This window comes from Watersipora subatra, chromosome 3 (genome assembly GCF_963576615.1).
Source record: "Watersipora subatra chromosome 3, tzWatSuba1.1, whole genome shotgun sequence".
Classification (NCBI taxonomy): Eukaryota; Metazoa; Bryozoa; class Gymnolaemata; order Cheilostomatida; family Watersiporidae; genus Watersipora; species Watersipora subatra.
This window is the reverse complement of record NC_088710.1, coordinates 44,638,290-44,661,843: the sequence shown is the minus strand read 5'-3', so window position 1 is coordinate 44,661,843 and position 23,554 is coordinate 44,638,290. Positions and strand designations below refer to the sequence as shown.

Here is a 23,554-nt window from a genome sequence, read left to right as displayed (position 1 = left end):
GTGATGGGAAGCGTTATAAGAGCAGACTCACTATGACTTATTTAATGTATAAAAGTAGGTCAAGGGTCAATTGGTAATCCTAGAACTTTTGTTTTCCATATAAATGGGCCACAATCTATCTGATTAGAGACCAAAGAACCAGTCTTTGCATGCATTAAGGACAATTGTTCATAATGAACATGTTTATTGATTGTTGTCATGAAAAAATTTGAATTGAAAATCAAAAAGATTTCGAGCTTTGTCGAGATTAATTCTAGCAATTTATAAAGTTTTAGTTTATTGTTTATTTGAAATATCCATCAGCGTATTTAATCTTTACTTACAATATGCAATGTTTCACTAAAGCTATTGCGCTGGAAACCAACTCATATGTAGAAACGTGTTACATTTTATGTCAAAAGGTTTTCTCACAAGGTAGCCAGTAAAGTAAGTTTAAGGTAAGTTAAGGTAAGTTTTGACTGTAAATTGGTTAATAAATTCTACAGCGAAGACTCGATGAAAATGGCAGTTTCATTATATCAACTTTATTGTATAGTTGTTACAACGGAATGTAAACAAAAATAATAGTTGTATTTGAGAAAACAATGATATACTCTTGTTTGGCAGTCAGTTACTAGATGTCTTTGAACTATACGCTCTGTAGGGAATTGCTTGCTTCAGCGGGTGATTGTGACAGCGATATTGGTGTTGAATCAGTTGCATCAAGTCAGTGCAAGTGAATCGGCATAACTCGATACGACACCAAAACTTCAAGCAGTGTGGACAACAGTTGTATGGAAATCGGGGATCAGCAAAATTGTCTTTTCGAACGTAGCCAGGCAAGCACTTGCACAGTTCTGTATGAGCAGCATCACCTCCTACTCGAGCCAGTACTGGTAAACTGTGTAGGTAGTCTTCGTAATCGTTGACGGCTTCCTAAAATTTTTATCATTTTGAACTAAGTTTGCCTTGAAGGAGTTTCATTATTTGAAAAAAACAGTTGATTTGTAGAAAGCATATAAAATATACATGTAGACTTGAGGCTCATTTTGGGCTATGTTCAGATGAATCAATCTAATAACACCAAACGAAATCCCCTTTGACGACTCACAAAATTTCATGTCACTCGAAGCATCAGTTTTGTTATAACTGCCAAACATTTGTATGCATATTTGGTCATGGTTCACAGGAATATGATGAAAAATAAAATTAATTGCTTTTTGTTGCTTGAAAAGACTAATTCAAACTCTTATATGCTTCAACCAATCATGATGAAATTCCAGAGTTAGGATCTTATGCTAGCGGCTTGTACAAAACATTTCAGTGGTACATCTATGCAGATACCGATAATGTTTAGAGGAACTAGCACAAGATTTAACTTTGAATGACAAACATTGCTCACGCGTTGCTAGAGTATTTACTTTTTAAACCTTACAGACTTTTGAAACGAGTGATATTAGAAATTATAAAACGAGATACGAGTGACAGTAGTCCTTTACCTGCTTCAACAATAATTTAGTTCTGCTATATAGAATAACTAAAAAAATCAGCTACCAGTTTAGCCTGACTTTTCTACAGCGATGTTGGTAGTTACGGTACCGTTTGAACTAAACATGCCATTTGTTATTAATACATAGTTTTTATGTAATTGTTAGATGATTTATGACAATATACACATCAATGGAAAGCTAGGAATATTCTAGACATGAATATTATTAACTGTCAACTTCTAAGCAGGTTTTAATGCAGCATAACAGCATCTACAGTATTACAAAAGAAATCACGAAAACCACAGTTATATTCTTTGACAAAATTGACCTCCTTCACCACGGTTTTAAGATCAGAAACTTCATAAAAGTAAATCAGTAGACTTTGGAGTATTAATGGCATCTTAATATTTAGTTGGCCATCTTGTATTGGCAATTACAGGATAGGATAAAATGGGTGTCCATTAAATCTACCATTTTATAAAACTTTAGCCTTGTAATCTGAAAACTGTATCCCTGCAGAAAGGATGCATGCAGTAATTAAAATGCTTTATAAAAGATTGCTACCTACAGGTATAGAGCTTATGACCTTCAGTTTGATTGACCATAACTAGCACTTTCACCACTTCGCTCGCTGCATGCTAAAACTGGCGAGTAATCATTAATCTCATAAAAGTGATGCTTTTAGTGAATTTTATCAGAAAGTAGCGATATTTTTTATCATTCGTCATTGTTTTGGATTTTCAAGGTGATCTGATTGTCAAAATGTTTCAAGATAAAAATTGATAAATCCTTATCATGATTACCACTCTCAGACCAAAGCGAGCAAAGAGACCAACAAAATAGAAACACGTAAGATTTCAACATGAACGCTGTAGCCAAGATCAAATATAGCAATGATAACAACTAGTGATGTCATAATTCATGTATTTTTCTTCTGAACGTTTTAGGGTTTGTCAAATTTTGTCAATTTTAATCTTGAAACATCCTGGCAATCAGATTACCTCAAACATAAAAAACAAATGCAATTGGAGAAAAAAATACTGATGCTTTCTGATAAAACCTACAAAGACTTGTGTGAGTTCATCTTTATCAAATCCTTGAAGAGTTATGAAAGTTATGACAGCTTCCTATGACCTATTTAATGCAACCAATCAGGTCACTTCTAGCAATGCCAGGCTTAATTTGCTATCACAACTTTCATTTTCTTTAAAATTTTACCACACTGTGTCTGATTAAAACCGCAAGAATCTGTTTTCGCAGGTATCAGCGACAATTGCACTCAATAGAACGGTTCTTGGATTTTTGTCGTGAAACAATTTGTGTTGAAAATCCAGAGAATCTGGAACATCGCCAGACTTAATGCTAACTGATTAAATTTCTCAAGAATTTATTTGGTGGCAGAGCGTATACAAAACTTGCCTGTCAAATATATGTGCTGTACTGTATATACAGTAAGTATGGTCTGGGACAATACTTACTGTATATACAGTAAGTATTGTCCCAGACAATACTTACTGTATATACAGTAAGTATTGTCTGGGACAATACTTACTGTATATACATTCAATATGGTTTGGGACAATAAAAAGAAAGTTTTTGCTAGAAATAACAAAAAAAACAAATAAAATTTCATCTAGTTCTTTAATTATGGTCACCGCTGCATATACATGTACATGGCTTGAATGGCAGTAATTCATTGGTCAGCTGCTTTAAACAATGACACCTAATTCGTCTGTGTCATCAAATGAGTGGCTAAGACTACTGTGGTTATTGAAGTTGTAATAAATTATGTACAAACATTTTACTTGCTTACAAAACAACTAATGTTTTATATGTCAACAAGTTTGGTATTTCTACTTGCATTTTAGCCATTTGGTAATTTTAGAAATATCAATTTTAGCATTTCTTCATGAAAAAGTCTTTATGATTTAACATAATGATTCACATGAACATGATAGCCCGAGACCTGCCATACCTTTCCTTTGTGCATAATTTCTATACCTAACACTTCTATTCTGGCCGACTGGTAACAGTGATATGACAATATCATCCTTTGAAATTGCAAAACTCTTAAAGCCTCCCAGCAACTAGAGTATTGTTTTCAAACTGTATGTAATATAAAATGCAACTGCTACAATTGACTGTGTTGGACTCTGTCTTAAATATTTTACGCTTGCTCTCAATTACCTCTGTTCACATGGTTTCTCATCTTTGCCACTTCAAACATATTAACTTCAAACACACTTAAGATATATTTATGGTTTGCAAAACTTCTATTTAAATATGAATAACATGAAAGATGAAAAAGCTGCTTAGTCAAATCTTCTTGCATTGTGTTAATCATTTGCTAACTTATACAATATTCATATGTTAAAGCATTGTGTTAATCATTTGCTAACTTATACAATATTCATATGTTAAAGCATTGTGTTAATCATTTGCTAACTTATACAATATTCATATGTTAAATGTCACAGTATTATTGTCTTGCAATAAAATTATAAAATTTTTCATAATTTTAATGAGCCATGTAAACTGAAATTTATATTATTTTCATTGAATATAATAAAATAACAAACACCTGTGGGGAAGTAATAGAGCTAGCCATATCATCGCTAACCCCGAACTGTTGCAGCCGGTTAAATTACTTATATAACAATATTCATTTTTAATTTTTGCTGAAAAAATTAATTACTACTTAAATGAAAGTTATAAAATGGAATAAAAGTAGACAAAAATACAATAAAGTTTAGTTCAGCGTTTCTGTGTCAGAAACCTATAAGGAAGTTTTGAGAACTATAATTGTAGCGAATAAGAAAAAAAGTCTTTCGATGGTGAATTTTGAATCTGAATTCAATCCAAAGGCTGCCTAATATTTTTTTAATGTTTTTTTTCTATTTATTGCTTTCAGACAGTATTTGGGGTGTTTAAAAAGTTTTTTCAAAGGCAAAAAAATATTAATTTTGACCAGAACAGTAATATAAAATGTTTTTATTACTTCTTAAAGTTCTTCAAATGTTTGCTTATTTAAAAAAAACACTTAAAAAATCTTAATGCCGCTTTGCTGTATTCATAAGGAGTAGTTCACAGCTGTTATCACAAAATTTTTTAACTAGTTAAGCTGGCTTGATACAATCTTGCTTTGCATTGTTTTAGCAACAAAAATAAATACCATTTTATTAGCGGAAACTGCAATGTTCAGTTGACAAAGAATCACAAAATTCTATGAAGGTTACGTTACATTTAATATTCCCAAAAAATAAAAAACTATCCACCATGATATGAGATCTTTAATTACCCAGCCTTCTTGGTCAATAAAACTCTGTATGCCGGGATAAATTCCACTCTTTGGTTGCCATATGTAGTTGAGACACCACTTGATTGCTACTGTCTCCTGATTAGATATGTTACTTTGCAATAATGAACTGTGAACCACTTCCGTTGTGAAGAGAAGTAACTACAAAGAAAGCGATATATTAAAACCTCTGTCATACAAATTTACAGAGACAAGAATACATTTTTATTGTGTAAAAATATACAAATATTCCATGTATTTCTCATATGATATTACAATACTGTAAAACATCCACATAAATTTGCCCTCTCATGCAAATTTATCAGAATACAGTGAAATTTGAGTGAATGTGTGATGCAATATTTAAAGAAATGTGGTTTATGCCTTTAGAAAAGTATTAAGTCGATGCCTAAAATTATATTTTCAAAAAATACATAAAGAAATTCTAACAGTCTATATTAAAAAATAAATCACTGCTAGTTATCAAAAGGTTTATAAATTTGAATTATAAAATAAAAATTTAAATTTACAATGTGTATCAGGAAATACTTGCATCTATGATAAAATTTATGCTTGAGAAATGCGATGAATTAGAAAAAATAACAACTAGTTATGCAAGTAAAATTTTTGCTTCATTATTGCTTCATGTAAAATATATATAAAATTAGCAACCAACTATCTATTTAGATTAAAAACTGATATATACAATAATACAAAATTAAGTAATCAACAAAGTATAGATATTCTATTGCTTGCAAAACTACTTGTAAAGAGTCATTTATAAGGTATGTACCCATAACACTTGTACAGAATGGTTTATAAGGTATGTCCCCATAACACTTGTACAGAGCCATTTATAAGGTATGTCCCCATAACACTTGTACAGAATGATTTATAAGGTATGTCCCCATAACACTTGTACAGAGTCATTTATAAGGTATGTACCCATAACACTTGTACAGAATGATTTATAAGGTATGTCCCCACAACACTTGTAATCGTTTATAAGGTATGTCCCCATAACACTTATACAGAGTCATTTATATGGTATGTCCCCATAACACTTGTAATCATTTATAAGGTATGTCCCCATAACACTTATACAGAGTCATTTATAAGGTATGTACCCACAACACTTGTACAGAGGTATTTATATTCGTTTCTGAGCGTTCTTCACTCACGCTTCCAGTTTGAACTGGCCCCACGAAGATTTAGCTGGTTCCCATCACATTATACTACCCTGATAGTTCAGGGGGGGGGGAGGAAGTACAAGATTGTCAGACTAACCGATAAAGCTGAGAAAATACCTATGCTCCCAAATTTTCAGCAATAAAAATTTTTTTCAATGTTGGACGAAGGTTCCAACCTTTCCTGATGCAATCGTTATTCATAACTTCAAACTGTAGCTTCCAATGAATGAACCGATACTGCTCTTATTATAGTAAAGATTCTTGTTTTGGTCAAATAAATATAATTATGGATAACTGGCACAATCTTTTCAAAATTGTCACTCGCTTGTTTTCCTTCCCAATGAAATGAGCAAAGCATACATATGTTATATAGCATTATTGCTATCTACTATATAAACGGCAATCGTTGTGTGTGTGTCCGCGTTATAGAGTACCGTACTTTTCGAACTATTAGCCGCTACTAGTTATCTAGGGCGCATTAACGGAAATCTCCGGTTAGCGCGCGCCTCTTTACGGTGCTCAATGACACTGGTGCGTTTGAAACAGCACAGTTGCTGCCGTGTTAAAAGCACTGTCTTGAGTTCTGCGGCCTATACAGCTATACAAATGTACTAATCATAAATTAATTTAATGAATAGTAATTTACATGCGATTAATATTTACTGCCAACATGTACCGAGAAGGTCACGCGAACGTTGGTTTCTTGCGGTCACTGGAAAAAACACTGTTCTCACCTACTAAATTTCTACATAAAAAAGGTAAGTACTTTTTATTCAATATTGTATTGTCTATGATGTGCCACATTTCCACTACATAACCTTTTCACTTGCGTCCATGTACAAATTTAGCTATCAGCCTACTGCCAGCCATTTCGCCGATATTGCTTAATATGTATACAATATTTTTTCAATTTCAAACTCCATCTAGAACGTTTGTTTTGGTGATATATTTCATTTTGCCAACATGTTAACAAACACTGCTATACAAAAAATTCGTTATATCTATACTTTGTGCATTGATAAAGCGATGTGAAGCTACAAAGCAAAACGATCCTCTACAATGTTCCTTATTCTAACAAAACCATTACTTTCATCGCCATCAGAGTCAGTGCTGATGTTGCTTTTTAATTATCTGTGTAATCACAAAAATCTGAATCGGCTATAATGTCATCAACATAAGTAGTTATTTGTTTTCTAATTCAGACGCCTTTAATGAACTTACACGAAAATGTTCGTTTTTAAGCTGGAAATTCCCAAACAAAGATTAAAATATTAAACTAGGCTAATTTTATTGAGAAATCTTAGGACAACACTGTCACTACCATAAAAGTCCTAAAGATTGTCGGTCATGTTATCAACGAATAATAAAATTTAGTTACTAGCAACTGCTGGGAAAGTCGCAAAAATGTGTCTACGGCGGTCGACCATAGAAAACGCATAAATGATTCTACTTAGGTGAAAGGGTTGAAACGTTGGATTTGCCACTGATTGTGATAGTAAACATGTTCATTTCCTTCTGAGTTACTTTTGCTTTTTTCCAGTTACGAGTACTACAGAACTACAGCTACTACAGAACTTGCATGGGTCCTGCTACTGCGTTTTACCTACTAAATTTCTACATCAAAAAGGCTAGTAAGTTTTATTCAATGTTGTATTGCCTATGAATCGCCACACCTCAACTACTTAATAACGTTGGAGTTGCTACTGTTTGTGATAGTTGGACAAGTTCATTTCCTTTAGCAGCTGAGTTACTAATTTCTTTTCCAGCTACGAGTAGGCCCACTGTAACTTACTATTACAGAACTTAGACGAGTACTCCGAGGGTTGCGCTAGGCGATGGTGAAAAGAAAGAGAGCAGCCGGTATCGACTTACTGTCACCCTGCTTTAGCCATGACCAGCTGTACGTCGCCTGCTAAAAAGTAGGCACAAACCGAAAACTGTTTGCTCATACACCCGACAGAAAAACAAAAGATGTTGTCTATCTGTGTTGCGTTGTACTAACATTGTGCTATTGTTATGTCATGCTATGTTCTTCAAGTTCTGCTATACCACATGTAGCATTTTCTAACATATTTTTCAGTATATACATATTTTCATGCATTTGTTATCCTTATTGTATCTCATAAAAAGGCTATCATGTTGGTGCTATGTTTTATTATTGTAAGGTGCTAATGCTGTATCTGCCTTGACATCATACTGTCTGTGCTGTTATACATATAAATTTTATCGACACAATCTCATTACTGTTTGTATATACCATGTCAAAACACAGGCTATAGACGAAAAACTGGTGAGCTATGATTAATGTTTTAAGCATGTAGTCTCCATTCAATAAATGCTGGCGATAGCAAAATATTTTGTATAATTTTTTAGAATATGCAAAACCTTTCAATACTGCCAGTTTGAAGAACTTCAGTTTGCCTAGCAATGTCAATTTCATTATCAGTTCTCTGTACACAAATAGGGCAATGCCGATTTAATTGGTTTGAGACTGATGCACTGTAGACAAGCTGTAAAACCTATTGAGGATTTCCATTGTTCTCCCAACAGTATTGACATATATGACTGCATATGTGTATGCATAGTGTGATCGGGGCAAAAAATTTCAGTAGACTGCATATTTGGAGTTGTTTTACAGTATGAAAGACAACTCTCGATATACCTCTTGCTGTACATGAATCTGTTCCCGTGGACGGGTAATGCAGCTAGCGGTTTGGGGTCGTGACGTCACTCGGAGATGCGCGGGAGACCTTTTTTCGCCCCGAGTGCAGCGAGAGTATCTGGGCGCGGCTTTCCGGATGAATGAGTTGGTGAGTGCGAGGCGATTGATTGCGAAGCAATTGAGTGCTAAGCGATTGATTGCGAGGTGATTGATTGCGAGGCGATTGATTGTGAGTGCGAGGCCATTGGTTGCGAGTGCGAGGCGATTGGTTGTGAGGCGATCGGTTGCGAGTGCGAGGCGATCGATTGCAAAGCGAGTGCGAGGTGATTGATTGTGAGGCGGGTGCGGGCCAATTGATTGCGAGTGCGAAGCGATTGATTGCGAGGCGAGTGCAAGATTGCGATTGTCAACTGCTCGGCGGGTAAAGACTGGTCAGCCTAGGCGGGGGCTCGGCGGCAGAAGTGCGCGATCGTCAACTGCAAATATAGACGGGTATGGACGGACGGACGCATGAATCTAGACACATGAATTTAGAATATTTACTAGATTTTACACGCATCTAGCTGTGAAACACATTGCAGATTTCCATTATTCTCTTCAACATTATTGACATGTAATATGTGTGTGCATATTCAGGGCAACAATTTCATTAGACAATTTACATAATAATACATCAGGGCAGCAATTTCAGTAGACTGCATATTTGGAGTTGTTATACAGTATGAAAGACAACTCTCAATAAACCTTATGCTGCGCGTGAATCTGTTCCTGTAGGTGGGTAATGCAGCTAGTATATTATATTACAATGTGCTAAACTTCAGTCATAGTATTAAATTGTAGTCTACTTCTACAGTTGTTCCCAAAAAGATATGAGGGTATTGATACTGTACTGCTCACCTTTGAAATTCCTTCCCAGGTCACTTCATGGTTAGCAAAAAAGAGGGTATTTGCAGCATCATTGAGAAAACTTATAAAACTTCCTGCCGATGTAAATTTGAATGTTTGAGCTCCACAAATCTTTCCCGCTACATTTGTAATCAAAAACATGTTTACATTAAAATTCGAATATACTTGTTGAAGTTCTGTCAAATGTAAACGTAGATATAACTATTGACAAATATTTAGCTGTATGGTTCAACTTAGAATAGCTATGTTTTTGCCTAAAACAAATATACTGTGTTTCAATGAAACCGTTAATCCACAACTTTGCGTTGCTCTTAAGATGTAAACAGCAAAAACCTACAAATCAATAGAATCAATTGAGTTTTGTTACTTGCACATTTTCATCAAACGTTATATGCACGCGAAAGATTGATATGGCACTTGCGAATAATGCGTAAGAAAATGTCGCGCAAGCTATTCCACTTTAAACTCTTTTTACACTCTAGTCTTTTCGATTTTGATTTAATGAGACAAGAGCACAATGCTTTGACTTTTGGCCTTATGACCTATGGCCTAAAATGCCTTATCTTTTTTAACCAAGTGCCTGTGATAATCCAAAATACGCGAGTGTCCATAGAAACACTTATTACACGGTAACTTTATGGGTGCACAACTCCAAATTCGCATCTTCCTCTAAATGAAAACACAGTGATTGTGCTGCCTTAAAATGATAAAGCAGCACAATATAACAAATAAATAGCTGCCTCAAGCCTGGTTCCCATATACAACGCAAGCCCCGACGGCAGCACCGCAGGGCTATCTGCTGGTAGTTGTCGACTGTCAACATAAGAGTTCAGTGCTGTTTAACTTTCGCGGAGAGTCGCAGGCAAAAACCTCCCCAAAATGCACTGTACAGGTGAAGATCAACACTTTCACGACAGCATGGCTAACAGTGAACGGCAGCCATCGAGCCTAGTGTTAGAAATGTTTTGCTGCGCGAGATTACCCAGGGAGTTTTGCACTTGATATGGGAACGAGGCTTTAGGCAGCTACAGAGCAACCTATTACCAATATAGTGCTGCCTTAAATAGCTATGGCACCGTTAAAACATACATGATGCTCTTTAGACAGCTATGGCACAATCTAAAATAGATATGGTGCTAGCTTAAAAAGGTATGGCACTACCAAAAACAAATATTTTGTTAAGAACAGGTAATTTTCTACCTAAAACAAGCATAATCGCTTATAAAACCGATAAAGTGTGAAAACACGCAAATTTAGGGATGCCTTGAGTCTTGAAAGAGACTAGATTTACTTAAGCGAAAGATTGAGTCGAGGATTTCTGCAAACTCTTGGACTTCCTTACTGCCCACCCATTGGTTGATGAGAAAGAGTTTTCCATACAGAGTAAGTAAAAGCGGTGAGTTACCTGGCCCTAGGAGACTCTTTATTCTAAAAATATGTAAAAATGAGATGTATTTAGCTTTTGTTTGTACACTCTATAAAAGATTCCTTAGATTTGATATAGAAAGGTCAAGAAAAGGTGAAAGATGGAAAGGTCTAAAAAGATTACTTCTGAGTCAAACTGTTCTTTGTATTTCTTGTAATTTTAGACAATGGGTTTTAATCGGAGTTCAAACTGCAGAAGGTAAAACAAGAAAAAACAATGTTATTGCTCGAAAAATAAAGAGTACTGAATCCTCATTGACCCAGTACCATGTCAGCATCAGGAAGCAGCCAATACTGTTTCTAAAAATCTTTCTGTGAATTAATATAAAATCGCGGAGCTTACTTCAAAATAAGGTCTACTAAGCATTCTGTTCATGCCCAGATGCAATATGTTAGTCAAAGTGAATTGCTATACCAATATTTATTTGCAAAGAACAAAGGCTATTTATTTGAAGATTATGAGCTTTAATACGTACTCCGATTCTTTAAGATAATGTATTTGAAGCGATCTGACTGCCAGGATGTTTTAAAACTAAAATCGATAAAACTTGGTTGGGGTTAAAAAGCTTATACGCAAAATATGTCGAAATCACGTTGCCTGTCTCTCTTGAGGCTGGTTTTGGTTATTGCGTTCAATAGCAACATTAGGAGTCTCTATTCTGTCTTTATTGTTGGAACTATACATGTCATAATCGTGCTCAATTAAATCTTAGCCTTTTAAACGCGGTTGTTGATTTTTAATCTTTTAATATGGCTCTGTAGAATCACCATGTGACACATACCTAACCTTGAGAGATTCTGGAAGTAACTACGCAAAATTTTTTCCATCATGAAATGATATTTATGCAATATTATTGCATTGCTAATTTATTATTTGCATAATTAAATGTGTTACATTATTTAGTAAGTTAGAAAATTCAAACTTGAAAATATTTCAAAAGGAGTATATCAATTGGCGTTAAAGTAACATAAAATATTTAAAACTGAAATGTAGGCATTAAAAAAACAAAATTAAATTTTCATTTTGCAGCCTGGTGAAGTACCTGAAATATTTTTGATGCGCTTTCAATTGGTATAAAAGCAACCAATCAGGTGTCTCAAACTAGTGATATGAAATGATGACTATCCAATGCTTGTCTGAAAGTCATGCGTCTGCATCACTAATTGCAAACTTACTGATAATAAATAAAGTTTGTCACAATTTGATACGTGTTCGGTGAATTCCGATTTGGTGGCACAAATACGAAAGGGTGTTTTCTATGAATTTGGTCCAACATCCGAAGATAGCCAGGTGGAGGGGGAATATTGGGAAGTGCCTGCATCTTTTTAGTTGTCCACTCAGTGAACCTCAGTAATTGAATTTTGCTGCTAAAAATGTGCACTATGCACATATCAATGATGTAACAACATGACTGCATTCAAGAATTTATAAACAGCTTGAATATTAATCTATGAAGTTACAGTGACTAAGTGAATGCCTGGTGTTGCATTGGCAATAAAAAGGTTTTTGCACAAAAAATTTATTTTCTATTAACATATACAACATTTACCGTTCTAACTTTTAGATTAAGGTGTTTGTTTATTTCTGTGTGTGCTAGGAGTTTAATCAAGTCTATGTTACATCTATATATAAATATAACTCAAAATTTGTATGTTTGTGCTTCGGTTTGTCCAGCTATGGCTATTAAAATCTTGAAGTGAACAACTCGTGTCACAGAAGATTTGATATTAGAACCTCTCGTTCTCCAGACAATATGCTAAACCATTGAGCTACACAAGATGGATGTGGATTCATTGGGTGATATATGTTGCTATGTGGGTGAAAATATGCATACTGCTATGCGTTCCGACGCAATATCATTTTATGCTTGTTGTCATAGCTCCTATTAGTAATTTTAGCTTACTACTTTAATACTAGCGGACTCAAATCAGCCATTGGCAATGTACCAGGCTAATGGCATGCCAGGCATCTCGCTAGTACACATATATTTATAGCATTTGGCGAAAGTCTTGGCACACATTTTTCTTTTAATACCCTGGCAGTCTCGTGCACTATTAAAGATTGGCAGCCGTGATGTTCACACCTACTCCATAGTATGGCTATGGAATAAGTGTGGAAAATTGTTAGTTTAAGGCGGTCGTGTGACGGAGTTCAGTTCCAGAGTGAAACTGTTTTTCATTCCTAGTTTCCGGAATACGTATTTTATCAGTAACCGGACACACGACAGACCAACAAACCAACAGATATATACATTGGCGAAACTATGTCACACTTGATCTTCATTTACCATTTATATAAATATCCATAAACAAAATATATATAGCAGAATATCCGGCATTGCAAGGGTCATAAAAACAGCTTATAAACAATGTAATGTAGTTGCCTGCCACTTGCCATTGGCCTTGAAATATTAATATTCTTATGGCTTATCCGAGCAACTTAGTATCCATATTGATGAACTTACTAATGAGAGCAGTGAGATCAAGCTTTAGTAACTATGCACCGTAACGCAGTCATTATGCATATCTGAGATCAAATCTTCTGCGATACAAATTCTTCATTGCGAGATTTTAATAGTAATAGCTGGACAAATCGAATCACAGATAGACAAACACAAATTTATATATTTAGAGACACAAATCTTAAAGTTTTGTCATCTGTCATTATTTGTTCAGATGTTTGTCTGTCCAGTTATAGCCATTAAAATCTTGGAATGAAAAGCTCACTTCGTGCTAGATTAGAACCCATGTAGATTACAACTGCGATGTCTAATCACGAATTTAACAACTGAGCTACACAGTCATTAGAATTCTATTGCTCTTACAGTGTACTCCTTTACTCGATTGCACATGCTAAAGGACGTAATCATTGATACATTGTGCCCACTCAATGTACCAATGTGGCCACCCAAGCCCACATTAATACATTGCGGATATGTAATGTATATAGTAATGTATATAGGACATTGTAATGTATATATGCATTACAATTCCCTGTTAGAAAATGTTTTTCGCCGAACTCCATAAAACACGATGCTGTTTCATCCTTGCCATTCTAGGACGAAATTGTTTTCCATCATGCGATAACAACAATAATTTCTTTTGAATTTAAAATTTGGCGATTGTTGTACAGCGAAATACCAAAAATTTTGATACACTATTTTGCCGCTCAGTTCTCAGTTTAGCGTTATCCACAATGCTAAAAATAGATTATGCTAAAAATAGATTTGCAAACAAATAAGTAATTTAATATTAGTTAAAATTTTAGTAAAATACATACTAAAACTTCCTTAAAGTATTTGCTTAGTAAGCTAAAGCCATTTAAGTCAGATTCAGTGTTTATGTTACACGTCTGTCTTGAAGGTAAGAACTCTACACGTAGTACATTGTAATGTTACATTTTCTTGCAGATCATAATACTAAATGCACTAAAGTTATTGTAAGTAGATATAGTTACTAAGTTTAACATATTGTTTTTTCGCTATTTTTTAATGATGATGATTTTGACCAGGAGGTGATTGCATTAGATAATTACTATGGGTATCTAAACCAGTCTATACGTCTGTACGTTACTTTTGCCTTATTATGCCAACACTGAAATGAACTAAAATCATAGAATTGTATACTGAATATTTTTTTATTGTAATCCTAGCAAAACAGACTATATTTAGCCATTACCTGATAATGATTTCACATTTACATCTAAACACCTTTACAGTATTGTTTTTTCTCCCAATTTCAGCAAAACACTTTCTTCATGATATGAAATTTAAAAGTTACAGTTGTTGGAAAAAGTTTTAAAACCTTCACAGATGTTTTATTTTTTCTCTTAGTTCATTTGAACTGCGCAAAAAGGACTTTTCTCTTGATATAAGATTTAAAAGTTAGAATACAAAAGACCGTATAAATTAAATAAAAATAAATTTTTTGTCTAAAAACACTTTTACTACGCACTTTTACGCACGCACCAACTCGGCATTCCTAACTCAAGCTCCTACGATAAAATTGAGCTTGCAACAGACGCCAGCATATATAACACGCCCTTCATTTTTAAGCTTTATTTGACATCCAGACAAACAAGTACACATACACACAAATATGCATCTATGCACACATGCACACATGCGTGCATGAGCGCACACATGCGTGTCCAAGCACACAAACACGCCTGCGCACGCATTCATGCACAAGTGCACAGGTGCCCACGCTCACCCACTCACACACTCACGTACATATAGAGTATGTAAATATATAATAGGTAATAAATTAGGTCAATGTGATTTATGTCATAATTCCATTAATTTAATTCATACTCTAATTAATACTCTAGTTCTCGTGATTAATTTAATCGTTGCACACGCTTTTTAAATATTTATTGAAACTTTCAAAATTTTGTGATAGCTCAATTAACCCAAGTTCTAATGCAGTAGAAACCCCTATCCATCTATAAAATATTGAATGGAAACGCTATTTGGTTTGGTAAGTGTTTTTCTCACCAATATAACAAAAATGACATTTTGAAAAAACCAATAATCCGAAACCGTTCAATTCTTTAAAAAGACGTAAATTGTTTAAAGTTGTTTGTCTGTGTGACAGGCATACATTGAGGATAAGCTGCACTTGCCATTTTTTGTTCATTTAACACATTTATTTTAACCAAGGCACACAAAATCATTTTCGAAGTCTACCATCTCTGTCTGTTTCTAGTACTTTTGACACGATCGCTAACCAAATCGCAACCAACCAATGAAAGTTCAAACTATTGCGGAGAAAGCATGACTTCTTCAGCAGACCAGAGGAGAGAAGAACCAAATCAGCGAGCACATTTTGTAGCCCATCTAATTGAGATGGGCAAAATAAGTCAACTTGTATATATTATATAATAAGTCAACTTGTATATATTATAAAATAAGTCAACATGTATATATTATAAAATAAGTCAACATGTATATATTATAAAATATGTCAACATGTATATATTATAAAATAAGTCAACATGTATGTATTATAAAATATGTCAACATGTATATAATATAAAATAAGTCAACATGTATATATTATAAAATATGTCAACATGTATATAATATAAAATAAGTCAACATGTATATATTATAAAATAAGTCAACATGTATGTATTATAAAATATGTCAACATGTATATATTATAAAATAAGTCAACATGTATATATTATAAAATAAGTCAATATGTATATATTATAAAATAAGTCAACGTGTATATATTATAAAATAAATCAACATGTATATATTATAAAATAAGTCAATATGTATATATTATAAAATAAGTCAACGTGTATATATTATAAAATAAATCAACAAGTATATATTATAAAATAAGTCAATATGTATATATTATAAAATACGTCAATATGTATATATTATGAAATAAGTCAACATGTATATGTTATGAAATAAGTCAACATGTATATATTATAAAATAAGTCAACATGTATATATTGAAAGTTGTGAATCTAGTTTTCAAAACCACCAACAGAATTGCTGCGGTTTTTGGCATCGATGAAAAGCATCCTGTCGCATGAAATCAATTGCTGGAGACGTTGCATGACAGTGGCCACGACTAATGACCTCATTACACACCTAGAAATTACTGGGTATTCCCTAGTGTCCTATTGTTGAGTAAACTACTTTTAGTATTTGCGCATTCTTTTAGGTGCATTAACCCTGAACAAAGTGAGAAGTTCACAGGTATAATTTTTAGACTGTGTGTATAAACCACACTACAAACTTTTGAACAAACGTTTAGGTTCACAGGTGTGGCTTATACATAAATATTTATTATAAATATAAAATTATACAAATCTGCCATCTGATGTTACATAGAAAGTTGGGCTGCAATGCGGAACTATTGCAGTAAAATGCTTATAGAGATTATTTAAGTCTGTTGACTAAAACTCTAAGCAGTAAAACAATATCTCTCTTTTACTGTTTGAACACATCAGAAACTGAAGACTTGCTTTCTATTCTGATTTTTCACAATTTTTTCTCTTTTTACTTGGCACATTTTATGCTATCTTCTGGACTCATCGCTTTACTCACCATTTTACAAGTATCTCACTTCTACTAGTTACTAACTAGTTCTACGAGTTACTAACCTTATAAAATTTATCTATTAGCTAATTTGTAAAAATCAGCTTACGCCATAACTCTGTGTCTAAATTAGTTTTTGATGGTATTAAAGATGAACTTACAAAATTTTATTGGTATTTTTCTATCATTTGTGATTGTTTTTGATGTTTGATGTGATCTGACTGCCAGAATGTTTCTAGATTAAAATCGATAATTTGATTACGGTTAAAACGCTCAGAAGAAAGATACGTGATAAATTAACGTCACTAGTTGCTTGGATGACTGTCTCTCTTGTTATTGATACCTTCTATTGTATTCAAGTAGCATTACACGTCTCTACTCTGTCAGTTCCTTTGCAACTATAAATGTAATAGTTACATTCGCTTAAATCTCAGAGTTTGTTTTAATCATGATCAAGTCTTATCCATTTTAATCTTAAAACCTACTGGCATTCAGCTCACCTCAAATGACAGCAGTCATCACAAATGATAGAAACATACCAATACTCTCTGATATAATCCACTATAACTTTATATAAGTCCATCTTTAAGGCTTCCTGGTTTGTTTGACGAGAACATTAATTACATTTCTGCTTATTTGATGCAATATTCGTTTATGGTGTTGCTTCTGAGGAGCTTCTGGGCTGTTAAAGAGCTATACAAACAGAAGTATTTTCATTAAAACCAGATAGTTTCAATTAAACTACCTATAGGTAGTTTAATTGAAACTATCTGGTTTTAATGAAAATACTTCTGTTTGTAGCACTAGTCATCATGTGCTAGTAGATCAACAAATTAATCAATCTATGATTTACCACTCCTGATTTCCCCCCTCTCTCTCTTGCAGTCAGTCGATGTGACTAAAACTATTCATGGTTGTTACTTATGATAGCCGATCTTCAATCAGCTCAATTACTATAAGTTGTCTGCCCTGAGTTTGTAGTAATTCGTCTCTATTTTAGATTCCTCTTAGCTACATCTTTATAGCAGCTTCTAACACAGGTATAACATGTATGTTATGACAGCCATGTTAGACATGCTGTCTAAAGGTACGGCCACATGTGCCGGCCGTACCTTACATTGTACAACATCACATAGTTGCGAATATAACAGTCTTGTTCCATACTGTGTACATGGCCCAACTACCTTAGACTTTTTTAATAGGATGTCAGCCATTGATGATAAGCCTGCCTGTTTCAAGATTTCTATATTTGTGCTCTTGTTCTGTCACTTGCTGTTCATGCTGTTTCTCAAGTGTCTCGTCATCACAGCATATAGTTTCTTTACTTGAGTTTGATAAACTGCCCAGGTCTCTGCTTCAAATAAGAGAGTTGGCTGAACCACTGCTTGATACACTCCTCCTTGACTGAAACATGCTTGTTCTTCCAGAGTCTCTGATGAGGCTTGCCAATGGAAACACTGGCTTTGCCGATCTTTGGATCTTTGCGTGGAGCTCTTTTTTAATTCCAGAAGTGCTTCCAGAGAAGGTAAAGTGTGTGGCTTTCACCGGTGGTTCATGGTTGATAAAAATGTCTTTGACTTCAGGAGGGCGAAGAATGAGTTTAGTTGGTTGGCACATAAACGCTGTCTTTTTGATATTAATCTTCAGCTAAGCTAATTACTACTTGACTAAATTCACACTTGGTTAAAAATTGGCCTTTCCTTCGCTACGCATTGTAACCTTGTAATCTTCCAACTTAGTTAATTGTAGCCTTACTAGTTGTATTTCTGCTGATGATGAAATTGCTATTTATGGTGCAGATGTAATTGCTTCATGTGTTGTAGATTTATGAATGAATAGGTCTATGACTATCAATTCTATTTATTAGTGCCTATATTCAAACGTGGTTAAAAATTAGTCTCTCTTAGACTACATATTGTAACTGTATAACTCATTCCACAAGCTTTGTGTTGTTGTCCTTTTTACCAATTGATTGTCTACTAGGTGATCTTATTATAACGTAGTCATTCAAACATGACATATAAACATATACAGACATATAAACATATACAGACATGTAAACATGTATAGACATACTAGTTGAATGCCCCGAATTGCATGTGTAATGAATACATTCACTATTCTAACTTTTATGTAACAATGTTTGTTTCTTTCTATGTGGCCCGCCAATGCATAATTCAAATATTTGAAAGCTCGAGACATAGCTAAAACAAATTGTTGAAAAACATTTCTTACTTTTTATGTTACACGCCTGTTCAAACTTTAAAACAGCCTATAAACAGTTGCAGCAGTTGCTGTTGACTAAGTTTCTTTACTCAATAAAACTGTGGAACTTAACCCTTTCACTGCCATCCATGTACAAATTTAGCTATCGGCCTAGTGCCAGCCATTTTACCGAAAATTGCCGATAGGCCTATATTACTTCATGATATGTGTCAGGGTTTGAAGCAATAGATGACCAAAAGTCAAAAGAAATAATAAATTGTGGGATCACCTAATACCACAACTGCTGCAAAACATTGCAGCAAGCACTGTGGTGCATCAATAAGCAGACATGAAATATATGGCAATTGCTATGCTGCTGGAAATATCAAGCATGGGAGTTGTCCAACTATCACAGCTGATGCAATGTGAATATATGGGACATCAGTTCGATTGGGAGTTGTCCAACCATCACAGCTGATGCAATGTGAATATATGGGACATCAGTTCGATTGGGAGTTGTCTGATCATTATAATGAAAAGCTTAATGAATGAAAAACAGCATAAAATTGTTACTAAATCATGATTATTATTGATCAACACCACTTAATATGAAAGAGACTAACTGGTTACAACAATTATTAATGGATATTTAGCGAAGCAAACAACTCTACAGAGTATCAGGCAAAATGGAGGTATATCGCCAATATTACAGGAGCCAGCCAAATTTATGACTTGTTGGAGCGAAGAAGCAGTCGGCGTGCACCAGATCAGCAACCAGCCATCAGTGAAAGAATCATTTACAACACTTTATTTAATATATTTAGTTATAGCTTATAACATCATTATAGTCTAGAAAATGTTGTATTGTAGAGCAGTAGAAAAATATAGCATAATTATTCATTAACTCAGATATTGTATTTTATGAGAAAATATTGACGAAATGGTTGTAAAAAGAATGACATAATATGATAATAGTTTCTCTTGCTTCATATAAATTAGCTAGCTAGTAGCGTCTTAGAACGAGGCTTACTGTAAAATTAATTTTATAATGCTGCCATTGTTAGTTTTTGAGTTATGGCCAGTTTTGTACAATTTGTTACCGGACTTAGAATATTTTTCACTTCTCATTCGCTTGTCGTCATGGAATCCCAACCACAGTAAGGAATTTTAGCTCACCGCAAGGAATTTGAAATATAAATTAAACAAAAGCTTACGCAAAGACCGCAAGTAAAACACAACCAACCAATGACATTCGACAATGGCTCAAGGACAAGTATAAAAGAGGGGCAAAATCAAGGGAAGAGCAGGAGAAGCTGGCAGCGAGCCAGACGGCAAAGGGGAGCCGCAAAGAAGAGCCAAGATAGGAGGATTAACATAAGCCCAAGATAGCCAAGGAGCCAGCAGCAATCAGCTCGCCGAGGATAGACTCAACAAACACGATTCACCCAGAAAGAGGTGGCAAGCCAGGAAGCCATAAAGCCCTGAGAGAAGAGAGCTAACTCAGCCGCCTCTGTTTACAGTAAGAGCTACTGCTACACGCCTAACAGATACGTACTCGTTTAACCTAGTAAGGCCATAACAAATAGGGCTAAGCATATTGTTATTTTTGCTTGAGCTAGTAAGCCTTGACAGAATAATTGTTATTTTGACCTTTGGAGGAAAATAGAGTTCGCAGACACTTAGAAACAAACCACTGGCGTGTTATTGTCAATTATAAGATAATTACCTGCAGAGAGTTGCCTACAAGAGATAGTAGGCTTCGTAATCTCAATAATACTTGATACTTGGGCTCATCGATACAGCAACGCCTTACTGTCAAAACTAATTGCAAGGATAACTATAGTAGTGCCCATCACCATTGATTGAGTTGTTATTTCAATTTTGCTTTATAGCAACAGTCTGATTTTTGTGGAGCAGAAGTGCCACTTTGTCTGCGGTCAAAATTTGTCTTGGGAGAAATTGAACTCAAGGTCCAGAGGCTAACCATTACACATAGAACCATAGAACCATTGTAGTATTCCACTCAAAGGAAACTCACAAAAACGATACATTTCATATTATTATTTAAATATCAAATTATTATTAGCCTACTTTTTATATTCATTATTATAATAAATTTAAAATAAATATAATAAATTAAATTAAATAACAAATTTCTCCCTTGACATATGTATACAATATTTTTTCAATTTCAAACTTTATCTAGAACATTTTTGTAACATATTTATTTTGCCAACATTTTAACTAACACTGCTATGCAAAAAATTCAATTTATCTACACTTTGTGCGATGATAAAGCTATGTGTAGCAATCGCTACGAAGCTAAGAAGCTAATCGCTACGAAGCTCCACAATGCTCCTTACTCTTAAAAAACTATCACTTTCACCACTATCAGAGTCACTGCTGCTACTTTAATTATCTATATAATCATGAAAATATAAATCTGAATTGGCTATAAAGTCATCAACATAAGTAATTACCTGTTGTCTGACTCGCGCGGTACTTAGCAAAACTTACACACAAAATTGTCCGTTTTTAGGTTAGTAGATATCAGACGTTTAAAATTGCTTCGTTATTTTAGGCTAATTTTATAGAGATATTTTCGGACAACATTGTCAATATCATGAAAATCCTAAAGACCGTGAGTTATGTTGTCAACGAATAATAAAATTAAGTTACTACGCAACTGCTGGGAAAGTAGCAATAATGCGTCTACAGCACTCGACCATAGAAAACGCATTTATGCATCTACAACATCGGAAGGGTTAAGCTAGTCAAAATCTTTTTTGTAGGGAAAGCTGTGTATGACCTTCCATTTGAGCATTAAAAAAGATTTTACTTTACTGGAATTAAACTCACACACTACATATGCACGGATGTGAAGCCAAGCAAACTACCACCAATGATATACAGCCCCCCCCTTGGGGGGCTGTATATCATTGCTACCACTAAGCCATGCTCTCATGCTGTTGGCCTGCTTGAGAAACAATTGGACTTACGTAAATGTATAATCATTTTGGGTCATGATTTCTCATGCCATCTTCAAGTGTGCCAGGACTACTCAAATGGGCTTTTAATACCTATTTAAGTTATTGCCAATAAAGTAATACATATATATATATATATATATATATATATATATATATATATATATATATTTGTGTATAGAAGTCTATGTGATGAGTATGGCCTTAATAAACCACAACACTGGTGGGAAGCTCCTGGTAAGGTCAATGAAAATGGCCGCGGTAAGATCCTCTGAGACTTCTACATCCGAACTGACAAGCATGTCCTAGCAAACCAACCAGATACAGTGGTGGTAGACAAGGAGAACAAGAGAGCTATTATAATAGATATAGCAGTACGCAATGACTACAATATAACCAGCAAAGAAAAAGAAAAGGTGGAGAAATATCTCCCTCTTGGAGAAGGGATTGAAAAAATGCTTGAATGTAAGAACAACTGTAATTCCAGTAGTCATTGGGGCACTGGGCGCAATAACACCGGCGCATAAAATGTGGCTTGCCCAAATACCAACAACAATCAACACAGGTGAGTTGCAGAAAAGTGCGCTATTGGGAACAGCTAAGATCTTGAGGCGAGTGCTCAAACTCCCAGGTCTCTGGTAGGAGACCCGAGTTAGAGCAGAATTTACCACCCATACGGTGTATTCGGGGTGAAGAAACAATTTTTTATATATATATGTATATATGTATTGCTTTTAAATAATTTATTAGTATATAGCTGCTCCAATATATTGTTGAGCACTCTAGTTTTAGTAATACTAGTTCATAATTCTTGGGAATTTATAGTTTATAAATATTATATATATATATATATATCTATTTACCATTGTTGGTCGTTCGTTGTTGGAAATTTCCATTTATAGCTATTAAAATCTTGGAATAAAGAACCTGCAAAGAAGAAGATTTGATCTTGGTGCCTTCCCTTCACCAGTCCAACACCTTACTGACTAAACCACATGAGCTTGATAGATTCACTAAGCAATATATGTCACTATATCGCAGCAAATAGGCTATCACTTTCAGTCACAACGCAAAGTCATGGCGTAACATCATGTGAAGCATAGCTCTTATTAGTAAGATTACTCAAATTATTCATTGAAAATGTGCCAGGCTAATAGCAAGTTGCAGGCAACTCTCATCATCTCTCATTGTTTATAAGCTGATTTTAAATACCCGAACAATGTCGGGTAGCACAGCTAATATATCTATAAATGTGGTAATTATTCTATAGTATTGCAAGTAGGCCGTGTGGTGTAGTGAATAGCACACTTGTTTGCACAACTGCTGTTTCCGAGTTCAATGACAGTGTGA

General features: G+C 34.4%; 1 protein-coding gene across 1 annotated transcript; it reads right to left on the bottom strand.

The window, feature by feature from the left end:
* Positions 1-605: 605 nt before the first annotated feature.
* On the bottom strand, positions 606-12,917 carry LOC137390634 (uncharacterized). Its single transcript, XM_068076960.1, has 6 exons — positions 12,895-12,917; positions 12,223-12,315; positions 10,814-10,950; positions 9,514-9,641; positions 4,768-4,926; positions 606-915 (listed from the first exon to the last, which is right to left on the bottom strand). The coding sequence occupies exons 1-6, from the start codon at positions 12,915-12,917 to the stop codon at positions 607-609; spliced, it is 849 nt and encodes a 282-aa protein (XP_067933061.1). The 3' UTR covers position 606.
* Positions 12,918-23,554: the final 10,637 nt, after the last annotated feature.

Bases quoted from the DNA above. Each gene is read 5' to 3' on its own strand.
- LOC137390634 (XM_068076960.1), bottom strand. From the start codon at position 12,917: ATGCCTGGCATGCCATTAGCCTG. The intron at 12,316-12,894 runs GTACATTGCCAA...GCACATTTTTAG, and splicing joins CCTGGCATGCCATTAGCCTG to CAGCAAAATTCAATTACTGA. The intron at 10,951-12,222 runs GTTGGACCAAAT...ACATATTTTTAG, and splicing joins CCACCTGGCTATCTTCGGAT to AATAAAGAGTCTCCTAGGGC.